The sequence below is a fragment of the Phaethon lepturus genome, unplaced genomic scaffold, assembly GCF_000687285.1.
Source record: "Phaethon lepturus isolate BGI_N335 unplaced genomic scaffold, ASM68728v1 scaffold12510, whole genome shotgun sequence".
Lineage (NCBI taxonomy): Eukaryota > Metazoa > Chordata > Aves > Phaethontiformes > Phaethontidae > Phaethon > Phaethon lepturus.
The window spans coordinates 4,285-17,520 of record NW_010509874.1 but is presented as its reverse complement, the minus strand read 5'-3'; the positions used below and the strand labels follow the sequence as shown (position 1 = coordinate 17,520).

The 13,236-nt window shown below is 44.0% G+C and overlaps 2 protein-coding genes across 2 annotated transcripts; one reads left to right on the top strand and one right to left on the bottom strand.

Annotated features, from left to right (window-relative positions):
* The first annotated feature begins 266 nt into the window (after window positions 1-266).
* LOC104622802 (chromosome unknown open reading frame, human C21orf140) lies at window positions 267-1,030 on the top strand. Its single transcript, XM_010289722.1, is given in 2 exon segments — window positions 267-864; window positions 867-1,030. Coding segments are annotated over 2 exon segments (762 nt in total).
* A 9,741-nt stretch (window positions 1,031-10,771) lies between these two features.
* On the bottom strand, window positions 10,772-12,586 carry SMIM11 (small integral membrane protein 11). Its single transcript, XM_010289500.1, has 2 exons — window positions 12,566-12,586; window positions 10,772-10,939 (listed from the first exon to the last, which is right to left on the bottom strand). The coding sequence occupies exons 1-2, from the start codon at window positions 12,584-12,586 to the stop codon at window positions 10,772-10,774; spliced, it is 189 nt and encodes a 62-aa protein (XP_010287802.1).
* Window positions 12,587-13,236: the final 650 nt, after the last annotated feature.

The window sequence follows — 13,236 nt, the reverse complement described above, 5'->3', positions numbered from 1 at the left end:
GAACACAGCACCCAAGCACCCACTCAGTGCTGTCAGAGAAGGAACCACGATATCCAAGATGAGCAATGTCCTGACCAGAAGCCACCAGCTGCACAGTTGCAGCCTACCCAGCCTGATGGGACTTTTGTTCTCCAAGACGCCTTTTGATGAGCCTGCTGCGAGGCCCTACTGGTGCTGCCACCGGTTGGGTGTGACACCGTGGGGTAACGCCGGGGCAACGGCCGCATTGTGAGATCCATGAGCGCCCCGAGCCTTGAGATGCCAACATGCAGCACGTCACAAACCCGCTTCTCAGGCACATAATTCATGGGGGCTGCTTTGATGCTACTTCAAAGAGGCAGTGCCTGCAGTATTTAAGAGCTCTGAGGACACTGCAGCTTAACGGTTTCAACACTGGTTTTTTAGGGGAAACAGATATTCCAGAAAGTCTTATAACAGGAGAAACAGTAACCGAGGAGGCCAGCCTGCGCTGGCCAGTATGGACACTTGTTCACGCTAGCAGCAGCCAAGGGTGGGTGGTGCCCTGGAGGTACAAGCTGCTCTTGAGGGGTGATCTGCCCATCCGCCAGCAGAACAGTATCTTTCAGGAGCTGTGTGATTCTTTGACCACCTCCTATGGGAAGTGCATAATTGTGACAAGGGACAAAAGGCAGCCGATGCGTGTCGGGGCAAAAGACAGCAAGGAGCTGGAGATGGGAACTCTGCCGCCAATCCCACCAGTGACCTACATGTCCAGCGCTGAGTGTCGCCCTGAAGTTGCTAGAGCCAATGGCCATAAGCTTCTTCTTGTGCCTTCGTCTTACAACTACCTCTACCCTATGGATGTTGCCTGGTCGTCTTTGAAATGGTTTATCATAAACAACAGGAAAGATTTTGCCCGAGGTCTATTGAGAGGACCTGTTCCTACAGGTGTATCCTCTTCAATGACTTGATTGTTAAAGGAATAGAGAAGATGACCCCAAACAAATGGAAGGTAGTGATTAACAGAGTGAAGAGATGGGAGAACTACTACCTTGACACACTTTCTTGAACGGTTCTTCCTGCAGTCAGGCCTCAGATGTGTTTTGAATGAGTTACCCTATTCCAGCTCTGCTGGGCTCTTTCCTTCAAAAGGTGTCAGTCTAAAAAATCACATGTCAATAGCACTAATAAAAAAGATCACTTTAAATCTGTATGTTTCATTTTAGGTGTATTCCAGGATTAGGTTGATATGCACTATGCTTGCGCTGGGAAGGGACAGTTAATTTGCTGTATCAACAAAAATGGGCCAAAGCACGCCTAAGATTCAGTTTAGCCAGCCTTTTGCATAAATTCCTCTGTCATGGGAGTCATGACATCATGCCTCAGATGTAAATGCCCTCAATTTTGAGAAAGACTGGGGTGCAAAATTAATTCTGCAGGTCAGGCCTGTCTTTGACCCAAATGGGAGATCTGCTCCTGAGCAGGGAATATGCTGGACCGTGACTGACATCAGAGTCCACAGCTCAAAAAATTCTGAAGAATTTAATGCAACTTTCCCATAATATAGGCATTAATATCTGATGTCAGCTCAGTAGTTCATTACACCCAGTACCTTGCTTCCAACAGTGGTCTGCAATAGACATTTCAGTGAAAGGTGAAAGAAATCTTTCTAAAAGGGAAGTTCGTTTCAGAAGCCTAACAATTAGTAGTTGGTTCAGGCCTTAAAGCATGAAGAGTTCAGTCTCTCAGGATAAAATACTGCACTCATCGTTTGAGATTTTCTTTATCCATGACACCCATTACAGAGATACAATGATTTATCACTGAATGGAGTTCAAAAGATTATTTATGAGTGATGCAAGGTAGTATTTCTTAACAGCAGTTTTAAATGTGCAGCTTTTCAAGTTCATTGAATACTTCATTTTTTTTGGAAAGTGGCTCCTAATTTACATTCTCTATGTTGCTCATTACTGGATATGTGTTTATTGTGTACTTCTAAGACAGAGAAGTAAGACCATAAAAACATAAAAGAAATAAGTTATGAGATGATTCACAGGTTCAATAAAACATTTCAATACACTCAGGCAAATCTGTGCAGCTTTTCTCCTGTGTGTGGAAACCATCGAAACAAGCATTGCAATTTGGTGTGGCAGAGAGATATCTAAAAAAGGGAGTCTCATCTACCTTCAGAAGAATCCACGCATGTAATTCTCTAGAGCTGAGATGAAATAACCATCTTTTCTCAGCTTCATATTCAGCAAAAACATCTGCTCATTTTTTACAAATATGGACGTAGCAGAGAATGGAAAATTAGGTGCTTCAAATGCAAGGTAGAAAGAGTGGGGGGTAAACGAGGAGAGACTAGAGAGGGGCAGGAATGTTTTTATTGTTCTGGTATCATGTCCCTGAACATAATTTGCCATTGGCTTGAAGCAGCAATTGCTCCACTAAATATCGATGAATATGAAGTGATGTGAAACCAGCATGAGGAAAGAAATAGGTCCGGTGCCTCTTTATACCACAAGGATAGGCAGTAATTGCACACTAGCTTGGTTTTCTTAAGAAACAAATGATGCACAACCCATTTTCCCAATTACTGTTTACCTTCACCCGATGACACTGCACTATACGACTGGGGAGAAGTAACAGTGTGCTATAGTCAAATCAGCACAAACCCGATGACTTCATTGCTGTGTTCTGGATTCACATGAAGAAGAACGAGACCAAACCTGAACGGAGCACAGTCCCGGACTGCTGCCTCACCGCAGCTCAGCCTTACCAGTCTCTGCTGCCCTTGCTTACGCAGCTGCGGGTTTAGGGCCACAGCATTGCCACATTTCTTCATTGGTAGGGTGTGTCTTCTGCCATCCCTAATTCGCAGTGGAGTCCATGGGCCCAGGCACAGAATCACCTGCTTTCCATCCATTTTAGCAATGAAGAAGTAGTAAAACAAAGTAATTTCTGTCACAGGAATATATTGGTCTTTCCTGGTTTTTATTTGATAAAACGAGGGTGAAGTCTCCATAAAGGGTTTCAAGGCAACAGGCATGAGAAAAGAGGAAGTGTTTGGTGCTGCATTTCCCAGAGAGCAAGGGAAAAACATCCTTTCCCTGCAAAGGGCTGGGAAAGCCTCGCTAAACACCTTCACTCTTCCCAGCCTCCCGCTGGGAGTTTGAGGGCTGGCAAAACTTTTCTATTCAGTGTGTATGGAAACCTGTGAGCAGGAAAAAGAACCGAGTCTGAAATCAAATGAACTTTGGTATTTTATATAAAGTCCTCTGAGCTGAGTTCTTTCTTTTCTTTCTTCCTCCCTCCCCCTTTGCTGCTGCAGAAGGGTAATTACAAACCATGTTTTCTACAAAACGTTGTAACCCTTTGTACTGAAGAAAAATATTGTGGCTCATGCAGTCTGACTCAACTGGTAATTTAGGATGACAAGCAATTCCTTTAACATATGACTAAACAAGCTAATAGGAGGATGTTACCAAATAGCATGCACCTTATTCAAGAGCACTTGAAATAGCATGCATGAGTCTAATATCTTCTTGGTAAGATTTTAAATACCTATTATTTCATTAGGTTTACAAGCAATAGTCCTTGTAGTGATGCTCAGTACACTTGACCATTTCAGGATGTCAAAGCAAATCTCTTTGTCCCCACTCACGATTCTCTCTGTGTGACTGAAATGCACCACTAAAATAAAATGATTTAAGTATCTTTGCGTAAAGAGGAGATGCAAATGCATATGTTGATGAAGAAGCTATAACAGATGTCCCTCTGCTCTAAGCTAGCTGGAATGCAAATCACCTGAATTTTCATGATGTCTCATTGACTAATTACTTCTCAATGCTTTTCCAAGCCTTGTCTTCATGGGAAAAAACATTTGTTTTCCTCCAGCTCATGAAGCAGGCCTGTAATGATGGGCTCAATATACTTTTTGCCCCCTATTTTCAAGTCCTCTGATCTAACAGCACGCTGCAAGCCAGGGTACAAATGGGACAAATGCACCTGGGGCAAAAGCCAGGGATGTAATGGTGGGACACAAGGTGTGAGCTTGTCACTGAGCAGGCAGAGTGAGGCCCATTTGGTGCTGTGCCCAAGAGCTTGCTAGGTAGTGGGAAGGCAATCAACATCACTCAAAGTCCAGCCTCTGTCTCTGTGAACCTGTTCCTTGAAATTGCCTTCTGCAACCACCATGTGAAGGAGGTATGGAGAGAAAGGCACAGAGGAAAGAAGGAGGGATACAGGGACAATATTCTATGTAAGAAAGGCAAAATGATAAAACTGTTTTAGAAAACAAATACATGTAAGGGCCAGACTCATTTATATGACTTAAACTGCACTTAGCTGTCAGTGTCTGACATTTCTTATTGGCTAGGTCTAAAAATCAATGAGAAACACTAAGCCAGGGAATCAGTCTGAATTTAGACCAGAGCAATATGAGTGACAGCAAATCAAAAGAGCCGTAGGACTGGGAAGGTGCCACACTACCAGAAACTAAGGCATTGGAGAGCAAAACCAACCAATATGAGGAAGCCCAGGAAAAAAGGGAACTAATAAAAAAGGATAGTTAGCCATGCTGTGTTTCTAGTGATCCACGGGAAGCAGCTATATACATTCTCTGCTCTGTGACAGCCATCTCAAGAGCCTCTGGATAGACTGGAAGCAGTCTCGTGGTGAGGCACAGCCTTTGACGCTGGTACACACATACATTTTTGATAGCTCTTTTATCAGATTCAAAGAGGGAGAAATTGATGCCACATTGGACATAGACATGAATACATGCCTAATCCCTTATTTGAGCCCAAAAAAGCTTTCTCTTTACAGGAACACATGAGGAGCCCACTTGCTATGGGGATAACTGTTCTGGCAACTACCGGGTATTTCTGTTACCAGATGGAGAAGGGCCAGCTGGTCCTCTGATTATCCCAAGATACCAAGATACCCAAGACTGTACACACATACACCAGTCAAGGTCCAGCTGAGCCTAGATGATATGCTGGGCTTGCTCCAGTGGCCAAGACAAACCAGCTTCGAAAGCCAAACTGTGATGTGGGTTGTATGTAAACATCCAGCCACCTCAGAGTCCCCAAACCTGGCAGTCGCTTAGAGACAGCCTGTCTGAAACTGGCTTCTGGCACATGTCCAGGCAGGAAACGTAAACTCAAGTTTAAGAAATTTTACCTGATCTGTCTCCACACACTCATGTGGGTTGTACACTTGCACAGCCATATAGCTAGGTGTGTTTTCCGTGTGATTGGGAGCATGTCAGACACAAGGCTGTCACAGGGTAATCAGCTCCTTCACGTGAGGTCTCTCGGCTCCTCACTAAACTTGACTTGAAGGTTGAGGTTAGTATGTAGCTAATAAACAGGGAGAGGATGCAGCAAATTGATGCATCTTTGGAAGCAATTTTGCAAAGACTGTGAAGAATTGGTGAAGGCTGAAACAAGAGAGGTTTTTTTCAGCTTAGTCTACTGGTTTCTCCCATGACAGAGCTGGAAGGGGGGCTACGAGAACTTGCCGCAGTGCTCCTCTTTCTTTGGCCCGAGCCGAGGGGGTTGGCAGTCAGCCGGTAGGCAGAGATGCTGACTGAGTGTAGGCAGTGATGCTGACAGGTTAGAGCTGGGATCAAGGAGAACCATGAAGGACACTACTTCAGACAGAACATTTGCAGTGTCTTTACTGAGAAAAGTAAGAAAAAACAGCTGGAATTGCTGACCCCCAAGAGAAAAACTGAGGAAGGAAATGTTGGAAATACTCATTTGCATGTGAGGCTCTTGGAAGAGCTAAAAAATATTTAGCTCCTCGACTTGCAGCACGATGGCTCAAGAGCAATTGCTGCTGCCCTGGGGCGCTGCTCAGGGAGCCCTGCCTTCTTCCAGCAGCAGCGCTGTTGTGTTTCTGGTAAAAGTCTCGTGGCCTTCAGACTGGAAGTGTTCAGTGGTACTAAAACCAAGCTGAGTTCATTTCAGCCAAAGTCTAAAAGGGATAATGAGAAAACAGTCCCGTTGAATGCTTCTTCACTTATTTTTCACTTTAAGGACCACAGATATCCCACAGCCACTGGGCTCCTTCAGGCTGCAAGAGCTCTATTCCAGCAGCCATTTAAGTCATCTCAGAACCTGTAAGAGGTATTTTTTTCCCCCTTAAAATCCCAACAGCTCCTTTCTTTATTATTAGACAAGAATTTCAGCTTTTGTTTAAAAACACACGGCCTTCATGTCAGTAAAAGAAAGCCTAAAGGTGCAAGCATGAGAAGTTTAAAAGCCAATAATCCTTTTATTTTGTCTTCAACACTTGGCACTGGTGACAATGACAACATCCGACAGTGAAAGACCTGTGCAAGTGAGGTACTGCATAAGGTTAAGCTGCCCATATCTACAACATGAATGCTCTTTTTGAAAAGAATAATTTTATGGAATGGGGGAGAAGGAGAGACTCTAGTTCCGTAGGCACTGGAAGAATGTGGCCTGGCTTGCTTTTTGGGACAGGAACATCTACAAGAGGATCCTGTGTAGATCCCCTGCTGTCTCTAACAAGCTGCACACTCATACACACTGAGTGCTTCAAGGCTCTCGACCTGCTGCCTCCTCTCACTTGCAGAAACTCAATCAAATTGAATTCTCTATTCCTCTTTCAAACTTGGCAGGACTAATCGTATAACCTTTCTTTCAATAAGAAACCAGACTTCGAGGCCCCCAGCTGAACAAGAAACCGAAACAAATCTGAGCTGCTGTCTCCCCCCAGTGTCAGCATATTTTCTTGTTTAAGGCTGAAACTGTGGCACATAGGGTGCCCAAGGGTAAAAAAACCTGCTGTAAAACCTATGCAGTCATAGCATAGATCAAAACTCTACCCTGGTATGTCAGAGAACAGATATTGATTCAGGTTTGGGAATTGGTGAGATCTCTTCTTATTTTGGAAACTCTAGGACATCAGCCTGCTGCGACACCCCTCACAAGCTCTAGGGTTTATCTGTGCCGTAGTGCTACTCTGAAGTTAAGGAAAAAAGCAGCCAGGCTGGACCAGATTTGAAGTCTTACACATAGAAAGAGGTTTTCTGATTTGGTTGTAGAAGCAAAAAGGTGGTGATGCGGAGGACTTCTGAAGAGACTCCTCACAGCTGCTTCCTCCCCCATTCAAGCCAGGGACCAAAAAAAAGGCTTCTTTGTACATGTTTGGTGAGGTAGGTAGGGCCTCCAAATTTTAATGCCAGTTTTGATTGCTTTGGGTGCTAAATGGTGCCCAATTACTTTGATGCTAAATGATTTGCTTTAAAGGGAGATTGTATGCCTTTGATTCTGCTTAAAGAGCAACTGTATTGAAGTGGATAATACCTCTGATTTCAGTTTTAAAAAAAAAAGCTTATTATTACTATTGGTCTAGAAAAATCTACTCTTGGTTGGGAGTCTAGAAAAGTCTAGATTGGGGCCAATATTCAAAGGCAACCGGTGACTACATGGAGCCAAGACATTGCTTACTTTTGAAGCTGGTGGACACTACACAGGCCTGACAATTTCCTCTTAAGGTTCGGGCGTTCAGCTTAGCTAAGTACCTCAGTGCATTACCCTCAATAGCTGTTTAATGGAGGTGGTTAGCAGAGCCTGTTCTCACTGAACACCGCAGAGCCACTTAATTAAATTACCATTCAATTCTACCTTTGCATAGACAGAGACTGCTGAGACCGCAGAGGGAAACTGCTGGTTTACAATGGCACTATGAATTCCCTCGTCAGTCCTGAGACTGCCGTGGCAAGGACACTGCTTTATACCAGGAATGGGTTTCTGCAATATTTACGTTCCCCGGTCACCAAGGTGACCGCATGAACAGCGAGATTTTAAAAATCACTGCAGTTCCCGGTGAGCAACTCCACTACAGAGAGAGCTGTCTGAGCGTCAGCTCCATCAGCTGCACGCAAACTTACTCAGCTAGCACTTGAAAGAGATACTGCAGCAGCGTGCGCTGGCGTGACCACAGCAGGCACCTCGGCCCGCAGCCACAGGGAGAGGGCAGGAGCGAGCTATCCCAGAGGCCTGCCACATCCTTCTGGGCTCCCAAGGCTTCTCCAAGGGCCCTCCACCTCTCCTCTTCCCTCCTCTCTGCTCTCCACTGTGAGATTTCAGCTTCACCTTAACTTGCAGAAGATACAAGGATCTAGGAAGTGCTTTATAATGGAAATGTGAAGGCAAACATACCTGTTGGCACTGCTACACATGCTTAAGCCTTTATTTCTGGGGAAAAAATCTGCTCTATTGATTAACCTACCATGACCGAGTTAGCTTACTCTCCAGGATTTGGTGTTATTGCACAAGCAGGAACAGCTAGTAATGGCAATGAAAATGCCCTCTGCTTCATAGGCCGAGTAGTAAACAGAGAGCCATACACAGTTCTCGGATACCGTGCATAGCAAAATAACGTAAGAAAGCCTCTAGCATGAAACTTCCTCAAAGGTTTTCATACTGACACTGTGATTTGCATTACTCTAAGGAAGCCCTGGGGACAGAAAGTGGTTTCAGAAAGACCTGCCCAGAAAAGCTCCTCTCCTGCTTTTGCTCACCTGGATTCAAGAAACAACCCACAAGTCTCAGATTTACACCCTTGCAAGAAGAAATTACTCTGAAGAAGTTGCACAGAGCCCTCCCCATTACCTTCTGTCTGTCCATGAACCTTGTACACACCCATAATGGATTCCGAGTATTTTTCTCTTTAAAACCAGCCACCTCCTTGCAGCTAGTACTGAAAAACTGCCTCCCCTGCAGTTCTAACTGTAGCATTTGAGTAAGCAGCAACCAAGGCCATTACTCTTTTTTTTTTTTTACAAAGGATTTTTTATTGCATAAATAGAGGCTTAGATATTTTGCTGTACGTATAAAAAGTTGAGATACAGCTTAAGCAAATGTTACTCTTGAGGGTTTTACTCCTTTGACACATCCTTCATCTACAGGAAGGCTTCGTTCTCCCAGGAAAGGAATCCAATGCAAGCTGCCAAGTGTCAGAAAACCTGCCGGGTGGGGAAACAGCAGTGAGAACAGCAGGCATGATATGCTGGCAGCACACGGGCTAAATCTGCCTGCGCACACGGCACGTTGCAGTCAGAGCTAATCACAGCTCTGCAGTGCTGACGCTGGAGAATGTTTTTAGGGTAGTGGAATTCACCCCTTCTCGCAATCCCGTTACAGGAAGACATGGCTGACAGTCCAAGAGATGGCAGAATTTAGGAAGGACTGGGCCCCTGGTGTGTGCCCTGGTGGGCAGCACTGGGTGACTGGGCAACTAGGGTGTTTTCTGTGAAATCAAGAGATGCTTTAATGCCAGTCATTCAGCAAGGTCAATGTCATGTGCTGGACACAGGAGGCCTTGTGGGATGAGCTCGTTACCCAGCATTTAGGGTATGCAGCAGTTCTTTGGGCTACAGACTCTTCCAAACAGAACTTCCTGGGACCCAATGCTGCACATACAGCATGGTATGGTCTACTCATTACAAGTAGCAGGCCTGCTCACTTGCAGGGCAGCCCTTCTCTCATTTGTTTAGCTTGTGAGCATTTATAAAACTCCATATAACTTAATTTGTCTGACTTACTCTGCAAAAATGGAAAGAAGTGTTCTCACAGCATTTTCCAGTGGCTAGCTAAACTGATTTAAAACAAGAGTTTAAAATGTCACAAGTCTGCCCAGAGATAAGTCCTCAATCTGATGTAAACAGGAGACTGAAAAACGCCTTTGTTTTTGTTGTTTTTCCTATGCGAATGAACCGCTTCATTCCCATGGTTATTTCCAGGGCCCCATTTCTAGTCACAATTTCCCAACCCTGTTGCATGAAATAAAACAGTGATAGGTTTGAAATCAAAATTAGTAAACATTTATAAAAACTAAAACTCCCTTCATATGTGAGGTGATGACCTCGAAAGGGGAAAGTAAGTTTTTTAGTTTAATAAAGAGTAACATTGCATCAAACTCCCACTGAGCTTACGAAGGGCAGGCAGGAATAGAATTCCCATTTTGCTGCAGAACAGAGAGATGTGAAACGAACTGATACAAAAACCACATATCAAACAAGTCAGGGAATATAATCTTAGCACTAGTCAGCACTCCTTTTGCTAATGGACTTGATCTAATAAGGCAGTGATTGCTTAAACTTTGAAAACAGTGGGACGGAATTCAGTGCACAAGGAATGAAAACCCAAAACTTTTAAGAAATTTTGTAATGTTCATTTTGCTCTTTTATGCAGAAAGATGTCCATTTTTCTCAGTGAAGTATATATGGTGGATGTTACATAGTATAACCTGTAGCATTTCTATTACCTTGGGAAGCTCCAAGGCATGAGATTTGGCCCTTCCAGCTAAACTATCTACAACTTGTCATGTATTTAACTAACATGGAATGGATGATTCTTTTCTAACTTAATTATGTGATTTAAGGCCAAGAGGTCTGACTGCATCATCCTGTCTGTCCCGCTTCTCATGCATTTTTTGCCAATTTAACCATCTCTTTATGTATCAGGATTTCCTGTGCAATTGGTTGGGCATAAAAATTCAGGGAGATTCAAGAGCAGAGAAGGAATACTGTGCTAAGATCTCCTAAATCACGAAACATGGCTGCCAAGTTTTCTGGTGGCAACCGCAGTTCTTACAAAGAATGGGCATGATACGCTGAAGCATTGCAGGAGACAAATATTACAGGAACTCAGATAATGGTGGTATAGTTGCACAATCGAAATGTATCCAAGCCAAAACATAATGGGATTAATATGTCAATGCCATTATCAAACACCAGGATGTTGAATAAACTCTATACCTGAGAGACTCTTCAGTCATCCTTCTTCTCTACTTCTGTTTTAAATTTCTCTTCACGTTCCCTCTTCAGTTTTTCTTCAATTTTTTTGCTCTGGTACATTTTTACTCCAGCAAACGCTAAGCAAAGAATCAATGTTTTAGCTGCCAAAATGTACATCAGCAATGGGAAATTCTCCAAAGCCTGAAATGCAAAAGAATATATTTAAGCAGTTACTGGAACACTTGGACAATAAAAATGAATCTACAGGGATGCTATACAGCTTCCTACAGCAACAGCATTATTCAAAGCAATGGTAATGCTCCTCTGTTCATGTTTGGTTTTTTTCTGTAGGAAACTCTAAACTAGGCAGATCAATGCCTAGGAGAAAGGACAAGAACAAGTTCACTACTTAAGTTTGTATATGAAGACCCTTTGAACGGGTCTTTGTTGCTTTTGCGTGCTTTGCAGCAAAATATTGGCACAATCTAGAGCTGAAAAAGGGGAAGAACTGAGTATCTTAGCATAATTGTAACAGTGGTAATGCTTCTGAACAATTCTCACATGAGCGATGAATCTGTGCACATCAGCTATCAGATGTGATTCCCAAAGACACTTTTGTGCTCCTAGAAATTTTCATCCATGGTATTTTTGCAGTTAACTTGCCCAGATCTCGAAGGTATAGACAGAGGCCTTTAAACTGGAAGAAAAGTAAACAAACCCACAATCTCCAATGATTCAGTTTCAGGAGGTTTTAATGTCTGGAACTACTGAAATTGCACAACATATTTCAGTGTTATAAAAGCATGCTACTTTAAGTGCACATGGAGTGGAAAATAAAATGCAAATAGATAACACTGTGAACTCAGAACACAAATATAACAAGAGCAGCACAGGCACTCAGTGAAAGATATCAATTCCAAAGGATACTGAAGGTACATGAACTTCCCTGCACACTGTTTTAAAGAGCCACCTGGCCAGCAGGACCGTTCCGGTCTTTCAGTGGTTCACAGTAGGCTCACAGTGCCAGCTACCCCTTAGTAAGCCTCCCAGAACCCCCCCGTACCCTTAGCAGGCCTTCCAGCACCTCATAAATCTGTTTGGCCATTGTCAAACTACTGAATTTAGAAAAATCCTTGTATTCATACACCATTATTGTGTTGCCTTAAAGTCCACAAATCACAGAGTCTTTTATAACGCTGATCTCTACAAGCTGCACGTTTCCTTTGACATCAGGCCACTCCCCTCTAATTTCTGCAACACCAGAAAGGTAAAGCCAAGGCTTGGGGTTAGGATTGCTTTCTTGATAAACAGCTTGATTTAACATGTTAAAATTGTTAACACATGAGATACTTGCTCAAACATTCCTGTGGCTTACACATGTACCCTGCAGAGTGTTTATGGCCCCAATACACTAAATGACAAAGTGGAGAAAACACCCTCCCATAATGCGAGGAGCTAGGAAGCCAGAGAAAAGCCTGGAAAGAGGAAAGCCAGGAGGAGCAGAGGCAAGCAGAGCAGAACTTGCCTACCAGCACTGTGCTCAGGCCTAAGGTGTGAGGACACTTTAGGAAGAGTTGTGGAGGAAGAGTTGTGGCAGAAGTGTTGTGCCAGCAAGTACTGGGGCCAGCCCACAAGGCACAAGCATGTATGGCAGGAAAGGACAACAACGAGTCCTCTGTCCCTGAGGTGCACAGAGTGTGGCAGTTAAACAACCTTCACCCAGGCAAGGAAACCATCGTTAAACACAGGACCCACCCAAGCACATCTTACATGCACCTGCTTCAAAGAACAGAAATAAACTGCTTTATGATTGTGAAACATCCTCACCTTCCAGTTAAATGCCACCATCTTGGCTGCGTGATGATATCACGTCCCACACCAGGCTGTGCCCGGCACCGATGAGCGTCACACTTCTAATGGCGCAGACCAGGGCTGGAGCATCTTGAAGAAATGGAAATTAAAAAAGAACTAGCCAATCTGTTTCTACGCAGCATGTCCACCCTGCACCTCTCTGACAAGCTCATCTGCTGCACAGCGCCTGGCAATGTACCCGTGACACACGGTTCAGGAATGACCTACGTGGGCCTTTTCGGAGCTGACTGACAGGAGCAACGTCCGTGCCGCTGACAGACAGGGCTTTGACAGGCCCTGGGCAGGTGCCACGTTTGCGCAGAGCGAAGGCTGCGCTTGGACGGCATGCAGCACATCCCAGCAGCTGCCCAACCAAAAACACAACGCTGGCTGCTTTTGAAAGCTTGACACGTGTGCACATCACACCACCTCACTGGTGTTTGAGATGTAGCAGACAGAAGCACACCCAAAAGAGCTGTCTTGTTTTTTAAAGACCACCTGCCCTATTTGGAGCCTGAATGCCTAATGAATCCTAGTATCTAGTATAATTGACCAGTTCTCTCTGATTTACTAATAAATTAAATTCTGCATGTAGCCCCTATGGGCTAACATATAACATTCTGTGTAATAACACAGAAGCAAACCAA

Coding starts and splice junctions, on each gene's coding strand:
- SMIM11 (XM_010289500.1), bottom strand. CDS start 12,586: ATGGTGGCATTTAACTGGAAG. Junction 10,940..12,565: donor TGGTGGCATTTAACTGGAAG/GTGAGGATGTTT, acceptor TTTGCATTTCAG/GCTTTGGAGAATTTCCCATT.